Genomic DNA, 16,351 nt, shown 5'->3' with positions numbered 1-16,351 from the left:
CAATTTTAAGTTTTTATGGGCAGAAAATTGCGAAAAAATAATGCTTAATGTTAGGTAAATAAGATTATTTTACTCTAAACTTAAATGCCAATTTAAATTGCTTAAAAATGTCTTTTTAACTGAAACAAGTGCATAATCAGTAACGAGTATTTCCTCCTCTAGCTTTTATTACTGCCTGCATCCTTCTCGGCATGCTTGCAAGTAAGTTTTAGACATATCCTTAGGAAATTGCATTTCATTCATCCTGTGCAGCAAGCCGAAGCTGCTCTATCGTATTTGGAACAGGATTTCTTTATCGTATGCGGCATTTTAACTGATCCCACATGTACTCTATTGGATTTAAATCTGGACTAAAGGGTGGCTAATCCAATCTTCGAATTTGGATCTCATCAAGATAATTAATTACTATGGCAGCGGTTATGTGGTCGAGCATTATCGTACATTAACAGGAATCTGTCATATCCAATGTAACCAACATATGGCAAAACATGATGTTGCAGGATGTTTTGAACGTAAGAGTCACCAGTCATCCATCCAATCACTTCCACAAGTGCGGTGCTTCCCTCCCAACTAATACCTTCCCAAAGCATTATGCCACCACCTTCAAAACTAACGGTCTGGGCGAGATTGCAGGTGGCGAATCGTTCCCTAACTCTTCTGTAGACGTGGTTTTGACCATCTGGTTTCTATAATAGGATTCTGGTCTCATCGGTAAAAAGAACATATTTTCAGTGTCGATATTCCACTGAATATGTGTTCTTGCAAACTCTAAACGAGGAGCTTTGTGATTTTGGAGAAGACGTGGAGCTTTGGCAGCGCATCTAGGCTTTTCGTTTGCTTCTTTTAATCTCCGTCTAAATATTTCTGAACTCACGTTAACTTGTCTAACATTTAGTAGCTCATTTCTGAGGTGCATCGATGCCAATGAGCGATTTAGTGTAGAATTAAGAACCAAAAAACGGTCATTAATTGCGATTGTGCACCTTGGGCGTCTTTGACTAGGCCTTCGTACAAAATTTCCTGTTTTGTGGTACCTTTTTAAAGTATTCGAAACTGTAAATTGAGATGTCGTGCGATATCATTTTGTATAATATATCCTTCCTCGTACAAAATTACAATCTGTGCTGCTTGGGCTTCATCGCAGTTGCAAATTGGTGGCATACTTGTTTTAACCTTAGTTAAATCAAAACAATATTTAATTAAACTTAATAAATTAAACTAAAAATACAGAATTAGTATGATTTTTTCCTTATGTGAAGAAAGTTTTTTATGATAAAATGTACGAATGACACTAAACGCTGAATAAACGTCAAAATAAACGTCAAAATATTCTAAACCAGTTGATAACATCAGCCTACTATATGATTGACATCAGTAATGTAAAATTATTTTGAAATTATAGTGACTACAAAAAAAATTGGGAAATTCAAAAATATTCGATATTTTTGTCCATGAGTGATAGTCCATATATATATATATATATATATATATATATATATATATATATATATATATATATATATATATATATATATATATATATATATATGTATATATATATATATATATATATATATATATATATAATGGTGAAAAGGGTAATGAAAAAATAAAAGGTAAGAGGCATCTGTAAATACGTATTTCTGACTCGTTGATTGCTATCAATACGATGCAGTTATGCTTATATTTCTGTCTCTAATTCGTCTTGTTAAAACTCCAATTGTCTATGTTGCTCATATTCTTGTCTTATTTCTCTATCCTTTAGTTTACTGTTGTCATATGGTGGAAATATTTTTCTTGATATCTGAGCTCGTTTTGTCTTTTCGCTTCTGCTAAAAATATATTCTTACTCAGATGTGGTCAGCGCCACAGTCTGCCCCTCGCAAGCTCCCAAATCTTATAGTGAAATAATAACCTACGCAATAGTTTTAGCCGAATTTAAAAATGTAAGCGTCAAAAGTACAAAAAAAAACGATAAAAAATAGATGCTTGGATTATTGGATTTGCAAATGGATCATTGGATTTATGAAAACCAGATAATTTTTTAATATGTTTATGATATGTATAGATACCATTTGTGATAGAAAACAATGTAAAACTGCGAACAGGAAGCTGAAAGTAAGATTCTTCATTAAAATTACAAATACTGCAAAAGCCGAAAGCAAAAGAGACAACAAAATACTTTACCTAGCCCTTCTCTTTGATCCTTCACCCAATCCCCATCATAGAACGATCCACAATTGTACCACATTTGACCGTAGCCATAACGTTTGCCGTTTTTAAAATGTCCTATGTAAAACCCAACTTCTGGATATACTCTTAAACCCCGTCCTTCCTTCTTTCCATTTTTCCAATCACCTCTGTATTTTAAAGCGAAAACATTGTGTTTTGGAAGATAGAATGCTGAAACACCGAAACCGTGTCTATAGTTATCAACAAAGTCGCCTTCGTATAAATCTTTGTCGCCAGTCAGTAGAACACCCTTACCTATAATAAAATACAAAAGTATAGTGGATACAAAATTACACAAGAAAATCTACATCGAGAAGCGGGTAACTTATTCGAAACGATATATCATCGAACCGTTAGAGGGTAAGTTCATCCCATGTATGTTTATTGTGGGTTTTTAATTATATACGACTGTTTAAATAACAAGTGATATTATAGAAATCAATAATTGTCTGCATAACTTATAGACCAGGGATCTAACGATATTCCCATGACACTCGTTACATGTTAGCTTATTTCAAATCGAGTGGCGAGCCCTTCCACGAAATAGTTAATCGCGCAGACAATAGAATATCTATGATCAGCACCATGCAGTAGCGTTGCAATATTACACAAATTGAATTATTTGAAATCGCATTAATTACAAAATGATTACTCACTTAAATAATAAATGGAGTTTGATTGTACACAGATTTTTTTATAGATACCAAACTGTTTGTTTGTTATAATACCATCTTTTTTAATTGATATTCTATAAAGTTTGGTAAAAGTTAATTTCTAATTTAGTATCAGGAACCTTAAAACCGTAATTATAAAGTCATTATTAATGACTCCTTCTGAGAATTTCTAGTCACTGGGTTTCAAAAGAGTTCGTAATTTAGTCTCATTATGTTGTCGAGTCTCAACAAGAAAGGTGCTACCACGTATATTAGAACTATTTTGTAGAATGGAGATGGTTAAGTGTAGTACGAGTAAACAGATCAGATTGACACCAGAATCCAAAGGAATAGTTTACAATGTATTTAAATATATGCAAATACTATTTCCTAAAGATAATGGAACCAGTATTAAACAACGTGTGAGTGAAGCTAATGGAGTATCTTTACGTATAGTAGAAAGGATCATTCAACAAGCGAGTATGTTAACAAACGCAGAGTCAAATAATACACTAAAATTTCCAGCTACAACACTTGCTAAAAGGAAAGCAACCGTGACAGACTTGAGGAAGCATCGTTTTCATGAGACTGAACGTTGTCGTGTATCATTGAAGCTTTTGCAGAAAAGGCTTGTAGAGGTGTACGAGTGAACTGGAAGTGTGAGTTCTCTCTACAGAATTGTGAAAGATTTGGGATTTAAATGGAAGAAAACGAAAGATAATCGACGTTTATTAATTGAACGGAATGATATTCGTGCTGTACGCATTAAATATTTAGACAAAATTAAATATTAGAGAAGCGGAGGTAAGTCAATTGTATATGTTGATGAAACCTATGTACATGCAGAACACACTACGCCACATAGCTGGACAGATGTCAGTGGCAAAGGATTGTTCAAAAACATTTCAAAAGGAAGTAGGTTGGTTATCGTACATGGTGGTGGGGAGATGGGTTTCATACAGAATGCCCTTTTTATTTTTAAGTCAGGAGCTAAGACAGGAGATTATCATGATGATATGAATTCAGAAAATTATGAAAAATGGATGAAAGAACAGTTAATCCCCAATTTGCCTGTTGGATCTGTTGTTGTTACTGATAATGCGTTATATCATAATATACAAATTAATAAAGCACCCACCAGTAATTCTAAAAAAATGGATGTTATATCTTGTTTGACAGAAAAAAATTTACCATTTGTAACGTCAATGTTAAAACCGCAATTGTATGAAATCATCAAACGACACAAACAAGATCAAGTGCTGCAATAATGTGGACATGTTTCTTTAAAACTCCCCTATATCATCCAGAATTGAACCATATAGAAATGATTTGGGCGCAAATAAAAAATGAAGTTGCAAAACAAAACGTTTATTTTAAGTTAGAAGACGTAAAAGTGTTGGTGGAACAGGAATTTGCTAGAGTAACTGTAGATAACTGGAAGAAAGTGTGTGAACATGTTATCAAGGTTGAAGATAAGTATTTGGAAAGTGAAAGTCGCATAGATGTAATTACTGAAGAATTAAAGATTGATTTAAATGATTCTAGTGACGACGACAGTGCATCTGATTACGAAAGTGAATAATATAATTTAACATTACGATGTACCTATGTAACCTATGTGAATATAGGTTTTTCAAACTGTCCTGTATGTATGTGTTATGTTTTTACTTTATTACAATAATTTCGTATTTTCTTCTATTTAACTTTGTGACGTTTAAGTGAGTAATAATATATATAATAAAGGTTTTAAAGTTAAAACAATCTTTGTAATTCTGTAACCTGTAATACGTATTTATGGTTTCACACACAGACAGTATATGTATGTGATATAATATAATAATAAGTATTAAAAAGTAGTACAATATTGCCAAACATAATCTAATATCATTGTTTAATAAATTGTGTGTATCTATTTTCAACAATTTGATTTAAATCGTAAGTATTTTTTGGAACGCCACTGCTTTGTTTGGTGAGGCTTTACTGTTCCTAGAAATTTCCGCCACTACAGTTGAAACATACCTATCTAACGACTGCTTTTGAGAAGTTTGGTGAGAAATATATGTAATAAACCAAATGTGCAAAATATTAAACGTCATCTTTTACTTATAAACAATGTAAAATAGTTATTTAATTTTAAATACTTAAGGTAAAGACTGGTAAATTATATGGAAAAGTGACACAATTTTACCGAAAAAGCACAGAAAATCCTTTAAAATGTGTGTTTTACAATTATTTTTGGTTAATTTACTGCTTAATTATTGCAAAAATAGCTTTAAAATTTAATGTTTTGAAAATGATTTTTAACTTTTCTAAAATTACATACAAAACTTTAATTTCACGTGATAATAGGAACAACAGCATAAATACTCAGCTATAAAAAATTTAAGAAGTTTTACTTAACAGTTATTGCAAAATTGAAATTGGTTATCCCAGAAAGCTTTTATCTACAATGTTATTATGCGTGAACTATTAGGTCTACAGAAATTCTGAAAGCACCAAAATAAAGAGAAAGACTTATATTATCAAATTAAATTATTTAAAGATTAAAAATTTATTTATATTATATTATATTATATTAATTAATTTTTTAAGGACTGTCATTTTAAGCTTATACACATTTAAAATATCTCAGACGCATCAACATATAGTTATTTTTTTTATTCGAAATGTCGGCATTTTTACATAGACCTGTGGAAAATAACGATGAACCCATGGAAACATGGACCTATGGAAATTGCCCTAATTTTGTATAATTTACCGGAATCAGAAGGTAGAGGATGTATCCAATATTTCCACGATTGTAGAATATATACAATAAAACCGCGCAATTCCCTATTTACGTCCGTTTCTCGTATTGGAAAGGTTAACAATAGTAATAAGCCTAGACCATTAAAGGTTAAATTTGCAGATAATGATAGAGTTCTAGAATTCCAGAGTTCAATTGAAGGGTGACTTAACTAAATATCAAAATAAAGCACGAGAGGAATAGGAAAAACGTAAAGTACTGTATAATATATATATATATATATATATATATATATATATATATATATATATATATATATATATATATATATATATATATATATATATATATATATATATATATATATATATATATATATAAATATGACCGTAAGCCCCCGGACTAAGAGCAGTCAGTAAAATCCAACGACCGAAGGTATAAAAGAGGAAGGTGTCATCGAATGCCATAGTCTGTGGACTAGTACGCATTTCGGTGCGCATCGCCCCGCCTCGAATTTTCCCATTGGCTCTTGACCTGGAAATCCCTATTTATCGCTCGAACAGGACATATAAATATTGGCGATTTCCAGGTCAGCTATGGAAATTGCCCTATGGCAGTCCCTCACGGGCTCTCCGAGAGCTTAGCTCTCGGGGCTCTGCTTCCTGCATTTATTTTCCATACTCTGTGGCTGAGAAATGTTTTAACTTAACTTGGTGTTTTATTTCGACGAAGAAATTGTCATGTAAGAAATATCTTGCCTTTTTCAAGGCAAGACACCGAAGATAAATATTTTCCAAGTCCATAACCCGAAAATGGACTTAAGTAGAGGATCTCGACGTTTACTTCGAAGCCCTCTACAGAGCACCCGCGGATATCAGAAGGTGGTTAGACCCTTAATTGTTCCCCCAAGGTGACATGGCGTCCGACAACGTGGTTAAAATCCGAACCTACGACCCAGCTCGAATTCACAGAAGGCAACAGACTATTGACTTCAACATAGGTTGAAGTCAAGAGAAGAATGGGGAGAACCACGTAGTGTTAGAAAGCAATACTCTAACACTCAGACATCGAGGCCTTCTGCAGACCTGATGCCTTCGACGTGCAGCCACCTTTGACGAGCCAGGCTTATTCGAAGTTAGAAGCCCCAGATGCCGATGGAAGTCCCGGAGTAGACCCAGTCATCGCCCCCTACCGAAAGTGGTTGGACGACCACGTAGGCTTCGGCAAACTGGTACCCTACGAAACCCCGTTGGATATGGCAGATGGGATCCGGACTACCGAGAAGAAGACGAACCCGTTGGAGGAGTTGGTACGCCGACCGAGGATGGACCTGTAGGAGCTTGAGATGCCGTCATCACCACCGATCTCCCCCTGTAAGTAGTGCAGTGTTGTGTGAATTTCTTTTTGAACATTTTATGAACATTTTACTTGTATTTTTATGCATATTTTCTTGTGTATTTTCACATTTGTATTTTTTAATTAATAAATATTTTTCCCAGCCGCAGAGTCTCCAGAGGAGGGGGGATGTCATCGAATGCCATAGTCTGTGGACTAGTACGCATTTCGATGCGCATCGCCCCGCCTCGAATTTTCCCATTGGCTCTTGACCTGGAAATCCCTATTTATCGCTCGAACAGCACATATAAATATTGGCGATTTTCAGCTCAGCCAAGGGCAGTCCCTCACGGGCTCTCCGAGAGCTTAGTGCTCTCGGGGCTCTGCTTCCTGCATTTATTTTCCATACTCTGTGGCTGAGAATTGTTTTAACTTAACTTGGTGTTTTATTTCGACGAAGAAATTGTCATGTAAGTGAACAAATTCCCCTTCGTTGGCTCAGTGAAGATGTTCGTTCAGTTGTAATGGAAACACCAAATAATAGTAGCAGAGTTTATTGATGAGACGTACACTATGGGTGTTGACCCGGGATTACTTTGAGTAGAGACTGATGAAGTTGATCGTTGAAGACTATCAAGTTTGTTGAGTGAATATTGATTGAATGCTTCTCTAGGCAAGAGATCCTAGTTTTATATAAGTTTTAATTGGGTCAATATTTTCGCGGACCTCGCGTGATATGTGTATCTAATTTATGTAAATTGTTTAACTTTGTCAGCACTTTTGACTGATGTCCAAATTATATTATTGATAATTGACCAAATGTGTATGTAACCTAATTAACTACGTGTGTGTATTTAATAACAAATAAATTTATTCGGTCTACTGGGTGATAAAATTATACTGTCCAATTTCGGATATGAATTCTGAAGATTTGATATTGGACAGTAAGAAATATCTTGCCTTTTTCAAGGCAAGACACCGAAGATAAGTCCATAACCCGAAAATGGACTTAAGTAGAGGATCTCGACGTTTACTTCGAAGCCCTCTACAGAGCACCCGGGGATATCAGAAGGTGGTTAGACCCTTAATTGTTCCCCCGAGGTGACAAAGGAAGTTATTATTAATTATTATTGTATCATTGAACTTTAATCATAAATTTATGTAGAATTAAGAATTGTTTTTTGTAGTGAATTGTAACCTTACTTTCGAAAATAAAGATTTTTTTTGGGAAATCTAAATGCAACTTATATTTCTGGCGCTGCTTGAACAGGATCCTCGTACAGAAACATCAGTTTCCTGGTCCACTGAGTTATTTGACGAAAATCCAAAGAACCTGTGGAAGACGAAAATTATACACTGGAAATCGATCGTGATCATCCTGTAAGCGTTTTCCTTTTTTTCCATTTTTATGTTATGAGCGTTGTCTGAATATTATTTTATTTTTATTAATTTTATATTTTTACAAGCGAAATTTATTTCATATTTATTTTATTTTGCAATAAAAATTTTTTTTTGATTTTTTATAAATGTTTTGTAACATATTTTATAAACAGATTTACATTTATATTTTATGAGCACTTTTAATGATATTTCCCATGATAGTATTGAAAATTTAAGTGTATTTATAGTATTTTTCATATAAAAATGCGTGCACGTCACAATTTATATAAAGTGACGTCACTTATATTTAAAATTTCCAGAACGTCAACCTTAGAGTTCAAAATTTCCTAATACAGCTAATAATACGAAACCCATACGGAACTCCTCGATCTTTCATAGGCGTCAACATGGTATAATAATCAGAAAAATGTAATCATCATTATATTGGGAATTTTAGAATTATATTGATCAAATAACCAAAAACATTTGTTGGTATTAATAATATAAATTTTATGAAATAACTCTAAGTTTAATATTCAACAAAATGATAATTTTGTTGAATATTTTGAAATACTTCAAATCTTTTGACAGTTCAGCGTGTGACAAAAGTGTATAAAGTGTTGCAGCTTTTTTTAGAGTAAGAATTTTGTGTATGTTTTAATTTCTTACACAATTTGATGATAATATATTATATATTATTAAATTGTATATATAAATACATATTTAATTTAGATTAATAGCTTTAAAAACTAATTATTGTTGTGTATTGTGATTGTGCTATGCCAAAACAACTAAATAGTCTGTAGAAAGCTGATAAGCTTTCTACAGACTATTTTGAACAATAAATAATGGCGGGACGTTTTTACTATTAATGCTCTAAATAGAGGTAAGTTGTAAAATTTAGAATATATCATTTTGTATTAAAATGTTTTCTTATGTATTTTAGTGTGTTGCAGTAGTCTTAAAACTAACTGTATTTACTGTTATATAATAGTTTGACAAATAGTTCTTCTTCTTAAAGTGCCTATCCGTTCCGGACGTTGGCGATCATCACGGCATCATTGACAAATAGTTGATATTTTAAAAATTCCTCACTTACTAACTGTTTTGATGTTTAGGCAACGCTGTGGGGTTCTGACGTTGTAAATCTTGAATGACGTGCACGCATTTTTATATGAAAAATACTATATTATTTAATAATCTTGATCTGAAAATAAGTGTTACACAAGTCTCCAATTTAAAAAAATTAAGAAAACCATCTTCTCAATTAAAATCCAAGATGCCAATGACAAACGCCGATATTGCTAGTCTTTGCTCCACTATTCCAGAATTCTCATCTGAAGACAACCTTCTCACTTTCATTAAAGCCGTAGATAATTCGATTGCTTTTTTAGGCATTAAGATCTCAGTCCACCCCAAGAGTTTATTCTAAATGCGCATATTGTATCTCGTATCTCGGGAACCGAGAAACTTTTTAAACTATTTAAATAAAACAAATTGGACAGAGATTCGCCCAGCTCCTCGAACAAAATACGGAGATAGACGTTCAGAAGATATCCAAGTCACACAATTGTTCACAACTGTACAAAAATATAATGAAACATACAAACAATATTATCAAAAGATAACCCCGCCACAGAAAATTTCAAAACTCCTTATTTCAAAAACATTGCCCTCAAAACATTCTGAACTGGTATTAACGAACCATATTGCGAATATTTATCCCATTTCGAAATAAATTCTCTAGAAGAAGCACTTCAAAAATGTATTGCGTACGATAACCATAAAAGTCAACAGCAATACATGATTTTTCTTAAAACCCAACAAAATAGAAAACCCCAATAAAAAATAAGCCACATCATCCAAACCAATTTTTAAATAATCAGAGATCTGCAAATTTTCAACCCTGACAACTAAATTGCGTGACAAACCCACGTCCATCGTTTCGAAATAACGAGTCAAATTATAATTTTAATTCACAACCCAACTTTAATTTTTCTCCTCAGAATCTCAATCATCAAGATAACAATCAACAAATAAGAAATATTCCACAAGGAAATAATCCCCCTAGAAATGTTCAGAATATAGTAAATAAATAAAGAAATCCCAGATATCAACAAAATTCCCCATATCCACCAGGAATCATCAACCTATGACAGTTACCACTAACAGAACACATAATTTTAATATAAATTCTAGCATTCCAGAATGTCCACTTTACCCTGGAAATAATAATGAAAATTCTGATTGCGAACAAGAATCAGATCTATTAGATGAAAATCATCAGGATTTTCCAATAACAACGCTGAGAGATCGACCACCTCCTGTATAAATTTAAACAATGTACAAAGTTCCCCCCGGTTGCCTTATTTTATTACGCCCAAAACACACCTCAAAGTCTTCAATTCTGGAGGATCTGAGACTATAATCTCCCCAGAAGCCGTTAAACATTTCGATCAATCACATATATATGAAAAATTCTTTTTATTAACTTCCATGAAACCTACAAAAAAATTTCATTTAAATATTAATATTCCTTTGCTCAAAGAGTACGGAATAGTAAATCCATTAAATGCGCGTATAGCAGACTTTAGCGAACATTTTCAAATTCTCCTAGGTAGTAAAGATTTATACAAATCTGGCGCCATAATAAATTATCGCAACAAGACATTAACATTTAAACAACTCAAGGTGAAAATCCATTTCGAATTTCTTTATAATAAAATTCCAGTTACCGAAAGTGGCAACATTATCCTTCCTGCGATCCACTTACATGATATTATATTACCACATTCTATTCACACGGGAGAAAATGGGTTAATTAACGACATTGACCTGCCTTATTCAACAAAATTCAATGAACCAGTGCAAGTTCAGCGATTAGATAAGTTGGATATATCACCTGGCCCGCAGACAGGAGCAAAAGTTGAGAACGCCGTACTGAAACAGCGAAGAAAGTAAAAAAATTACAACTCTTTGTAAAAAGTATAAAGATATATTTTACGACGAAGGAAATGCTCTTCCATTCACTTAGGTCGTAAAACATGAAATTAAAACTCATGACGAGATTCCTATTTTTGTTAAACGGTATAGGCACCCTAAATTATTGCAACAAGAAATAAGTAAACAAGTAAATAAATTATTAAATAATAAGATTATAAGGCCTTCAATATCACCGTATTCTGTCCCAGTTTATATAGTTCCCAAGAAAGCCGATTCTTCGGGCGAGAAAAAATTTAGAATGGTGATAGACTATAGAAAATTAAATGAGAATTACTGAAAACAGATGAAAACTTTGACAACTTAGGGAAGGCTACGTATTTTACAACGTTAGACATAGCTCAAGGTTATCATCAAATTGAGATTCATCCAAACTCTATTCAAAAAACGGCTTTTTCGGTACCACACGGTCATTTCGAATTTCTGCGCATGCCCTTTGGTTTAAAGAATAGTCCAGCAACATTCGAGAGGTTCATGGACAATATTCTTCGACCTTTTATCAACAAATTTTGCTTTGTATATATGGACCAAGTCATTATCTTTTCTAAAAAATTTACAAGAACATTTTATTCACATTTCTACCATTTTCGATACCTTTAGGAAACATTATTTAAAAGTTCAATTAGACAAGTCGGAGTTCCTGACAAAGGAAGTTGCTTTCTTAGGCCATATAGTAACCACAGAAGGCATAAAACCAAATCCTTGTAAAATCGAAGCTATACAAAATTATACTCTGCCAAAAACTGTTAAAGAAATAAAATCATTTCTCGGATTAATAGGTTACCATAGGCGATTCATCCCAAACTTTGCAAAAATTACGTCCCCATTCTCTAGATGCACCCGAAAAGGAGCCATTATGACCCTATGAATCCAAATTATTTAGAATGTTTGCAAAATGCAAACAAGTGTTAACCAATGCCCCTGTTCTACAATATCCAGATTTCGAAAAGCCCTTTGTGCTAACTACAGACGCCTCTAATATAGTTATAGGATCTGTATTATCCAAAAATAACCATTCCATTTTTATTAGAATGAAAATGAATGAAAAAGAATTATTAGCCATTTTAGATACTTGCAAACATTTCCACATGAATTTATATAACCAAAAATTTACTGTAGAAACTGACCACAATCCTCTTGTTTGGATTTATAAAATTAAAGAACCCACTTCTAGATTAGCTCGCTGGAGACTTAAATTAGAAGATTATAATTTTGAAGTAAAGTACAAAAAGGGTAAAGAAAACCAAGTAGCAGACGCTCTTAGTCGAATCCAAGTAAGTGCTCTAAGTTCTAGTTCAGAATGCGCTGAGCCATCAGGCCCAAATGATAATTTTGACATTGATGAGTTACTTACTGACTTTGAAAATCTGCAAAACAGCAGTAATATACAACATACCTCCATTGAAAACCCTATCACAGAAATAGAGATTTCACCTGAGCCGATCAATTAATCTTCAAATCAAATTATCGTTAAAATGGAATGTAATAAATTTGAAATAAAATACAAAAGAATTTTTAATAAACATCGCTACACCGTAAACCTCACGAAAAATTGGAAAACAGAAATATTAGATATACTACAAAGGATTTTAAGGCCAAATAAAAAATGTGCAATGATGATACCTCATGAATTTCGACCATTTATCTGCAATTACTGTAGAGAAAAGATAAAGTCCGTAGTAAAAACAATATTCTGCAATACATTACTACAAGATATTGAAGAAAAGGATCAACAAATTGAATGTGTGAAAAAATTTCATACTGAAAACCACAATGAAATAATTGAGACCCACAAGCATCTAAAACAAAAATTCTATTGGCCCTCTATGTAAACGACTATTTCAGACTTTATTAATAAATGTGAAATTTGCTTAAGAAATAAATATGAACGATACTATAAACTCCCACAACTAGTGCCGTCATTAGGTCAAAAACACTTCGATATTCTAGATATTGACCTTTTTCACTGTAACAAAAATATTATACTTAACACAAATAGATTCCTTTTCCAAGTATGGCCAATGTTACAAGATACCGGATAAAACTTCCATTTCAATACTAAGTAAATTAAGGCACTATTTCTTACACCACAATTATCCAAAAAAGATTGTATGTGATAGCGGTAAAGAATTCAATTCAGCTGTGATTAAAGAATTTCTGAACCTGCATAAAATAGAAATCCATTTTAAGATAGTAAATAATTCTTCTTAGGAGAAAGTTAGGACTCTCCAAGCTCAAAACCCAAATGATTCATTAGATGACATTCTAACACATGCAATTCTAATATAATCAATCAATTCATAGTACCACAAACTTCTCTCCCTTTTCAATTTTATATGGTCCATATGCAGAAGAAATTAACTTTGATTTTGATCTCCTAATATATTATGAAACATATAATCAACGTCACAAAGACGAACTGCAACCTTTAATTACTAAATTATACAACAAACAAAAACAAAAGAGGCAACAAATATTAGATAAGCAAAATGAAAATGACGAACTCATACAAGAAGTAGACCTTACAGAATCATTATACGTTTCAAAGAAAAAACATAAACCTAAGTTACAAGCCCTTTATTCGATAATACACCCAGAGAAACAAGATAAAACGAAAATTATCGGAAAAACAGACAAACAAAATGTAACTAGTACACACCTTAAATTTGTAAAACGAATGAGAAAGGTCAAGGATAGAGATATTCAAAATCAAAATTGTTCACAGGCAAATCCTCGCCCTAGGCCATTAACTCGAGATTCAGGAGATTCCGAATAATGGATACTATATTGAAGAGATAGAAAAATCAAGAGAAATTTTCCACTATCACCAACACTTCTTCCATATTTATTTAGAAAAACTCTCAAATATCATTGACACTAGTCCAACAAACTACTTCAAAGATTATTTCAAAAAAGCTCCTCTTTCACTACTTTACTCCCAATACAATCACTTATATTGGGAACAAGTAAAAGACGACCTCTACAAAATAACTCGTAAACACAAAAGATGACTCTTTAACTTCATGGGCACTGCCATCAAGTATATTACAGGTAATCCAGACGACTCTGATTTAAATCTATTAAAGTCACACATAGTTTCTATAGAAAATAAATAAAATGAAATCATAAAAAAAATAATAATGAAATATCTTATGGAAATTCTTTTAATACGAGATTCGATAAGCTTTTACAGAAAATAAATACCGATAATACCATACTTATCTCGGCCATTAACAAGTTATCCGCTGATTTTGACAGTTACATTATCTTAAACAATGAAATAATAAATCTACAAAATATCAATGAATTCATAATGAAACTTATTAGAACTATTACCTTATCCGAATTAAATATTTCAAATATAGTTATTTACTCTAAAAGAACTAGAAAATTTGAAAAATAATCTGCTTAAAATTTATCCTAGAAATTCAATACTCAGTAATAATGATCATCCATACGAACTTATAGAATCATCTAAAACTTTAGTTTGCGTAACACCAAATACAATGCTCATAATATGTAATCAAAATTCCTATACTCCATGAAAATCCTTACATAGCCTTTAAAATCTATCCAGTTCCCAATAAAGATCATATTATGGTACTACCACCTATAAATTACTATGTCAATAACAAATGGTTCCACACCTATATTGGACAAGACGATAGTATAATATGTTCCAGCCAAAGAGAATCCCAATGTACAATACCCAATGTAGATAACTGCACGAAAACAATAGTTACTGAGAACTTTTTCCGAGAAACTAGCAAAGCCATATTGCTAGGAATAGTTCATCCAATAAAAATCCAACAATTAAGGATCAAATCAACCAGATGTGACGACAGAAGAACCGATAACCATTGAGGGGATACATTTTGACAAAAAGACGTCCATATTTCCATTCCAAAGATTGTTCCGATAACGTTAATACCAGATCACAAAATGAAAATTGAAAAGTTAAGAATCCCAGAGACACATGGTGAAATATAACCCTTAGATACAACAGATGTTTTGCCCCAGCTGCACCTCGTCCATTGCCATATTATTATTTATTTCAGCTCTCTTTTTGCTTTCAATAATTAAAAAGAGAAAAATAATTTCCAAGTTTCTCTTTGGATTAAAGTTGCATCCTGCCCAAATCCAAATACTAGAAGAGCTGTTAACCAAGACTTCGAGGACGAAGTCCAATCCAAAGAAGGGAGGAGAAATGTGACCGTAAGCCCCCGGACTATGCAAAAGCTAACGACCGAAGGTATAAAAGAGGAAGGAAGTGATTATTAATTATTATTGTATCATTGAACTTTAATCACAAATTTATGTAGAATTAAGAATTTAGTAGTTTAATTTAGTAGTAGTTTGTAGTGAATTGTAACCTTATTTTCGGATTTTTTTTGGGAAATCCAAGTACAACTTATATTTCTATATATATATATATATATATATATATATATATATATATATATATATATATATATATATATATATATATATATAAGTAAAAAGTAATAGCGTGTCTCGCAAAACAGAAAACCAAAAATGGTATATCGATGGAAGGCAACCGTATAGGTATTCGTTTCGTACCGGTACTCCCATGCCTTCGCATTTTTTTTTCTATGTAGTCAAGGCTTTCTTTAAGTATATTTTGAATAGGGTTGGAGATGTGGAACAACCTTACAGGAGCCCTTTTGTTGTGGTGAAGTCTCCTATGATTCTTGTTCCCATTTTATTGAACACTTTATTTTCTTTAAACAGAGCTTTTGTAGCTTCTAAGAGTTCCGTCTGTATTTCTAATTTGTAAATTGCCTCCCATAGTTCTGACCTTGGTACAGAGTCATACGCCTTTCTCAGGTCCACAAATGCCAAATGTATATCTCTATTTTTTGCTTTTTTCTTTTCCGACAGTTGTTCCAGCGGGTATATGTGGTCTTTGCATGATGTTTCTGCCGTGAAGCCTGCCTGATCCTCCCCGATTTTGCCTTTTATCGCTTGCTCTATCTTTTCTCGC

The 16,351-nt window shown here is 32.7% G+C and overlaps 1 protein-coding gene across 4 annotated transcripts in view; it reads right to left on the bottom strand.

The window, feature by feature from the left end:
* Positions 1 to 16,351, bottom strand: part of LOC140441449 (MORN repeat-containing protein 3-like) — a 159,931-nt gene that overhangs the window by 118,076 nt on the left and 25,504 nt on the right. For all 4 annotated transcript variants that reach the window (XM_072532184.1, XM_072532182.1, XM_072532185.1 and 1 more), the window contains one exon: positions 2,188 to 2,487. In XM_072532184.1, the coding sequence (XP_072388285.1) occupies positions 2,188 to 2,487 (300 nt within the window). The remainder of the gene's footprint in view (positions 1 to 2,187; positions 2,488 to 16,351) is intronic.

Source organism: Diabrotica undecimpunctata, chromosome 5 (genome assembly GCF_040954645.1).
Source record: "Diabrotica undecimpunctata isolate CICGRU chromosome 5, icDiaUnde3, whole genome shotgun sequence".
In the NCBI taxonomy this organism is placed as follows: domain Eukaryota; kingdom Metazoa; phylum Arthropoda; class Insecta; order Coleoptera; family Chrysomelidae; genus Diabrotica; species Diabrotica undecimpunctata.
The sequence above is the reverse complement of the archived record's forward strand: the minus strand, read 5'-3'. Positions and strand labels throughout refer to the sequence as shown.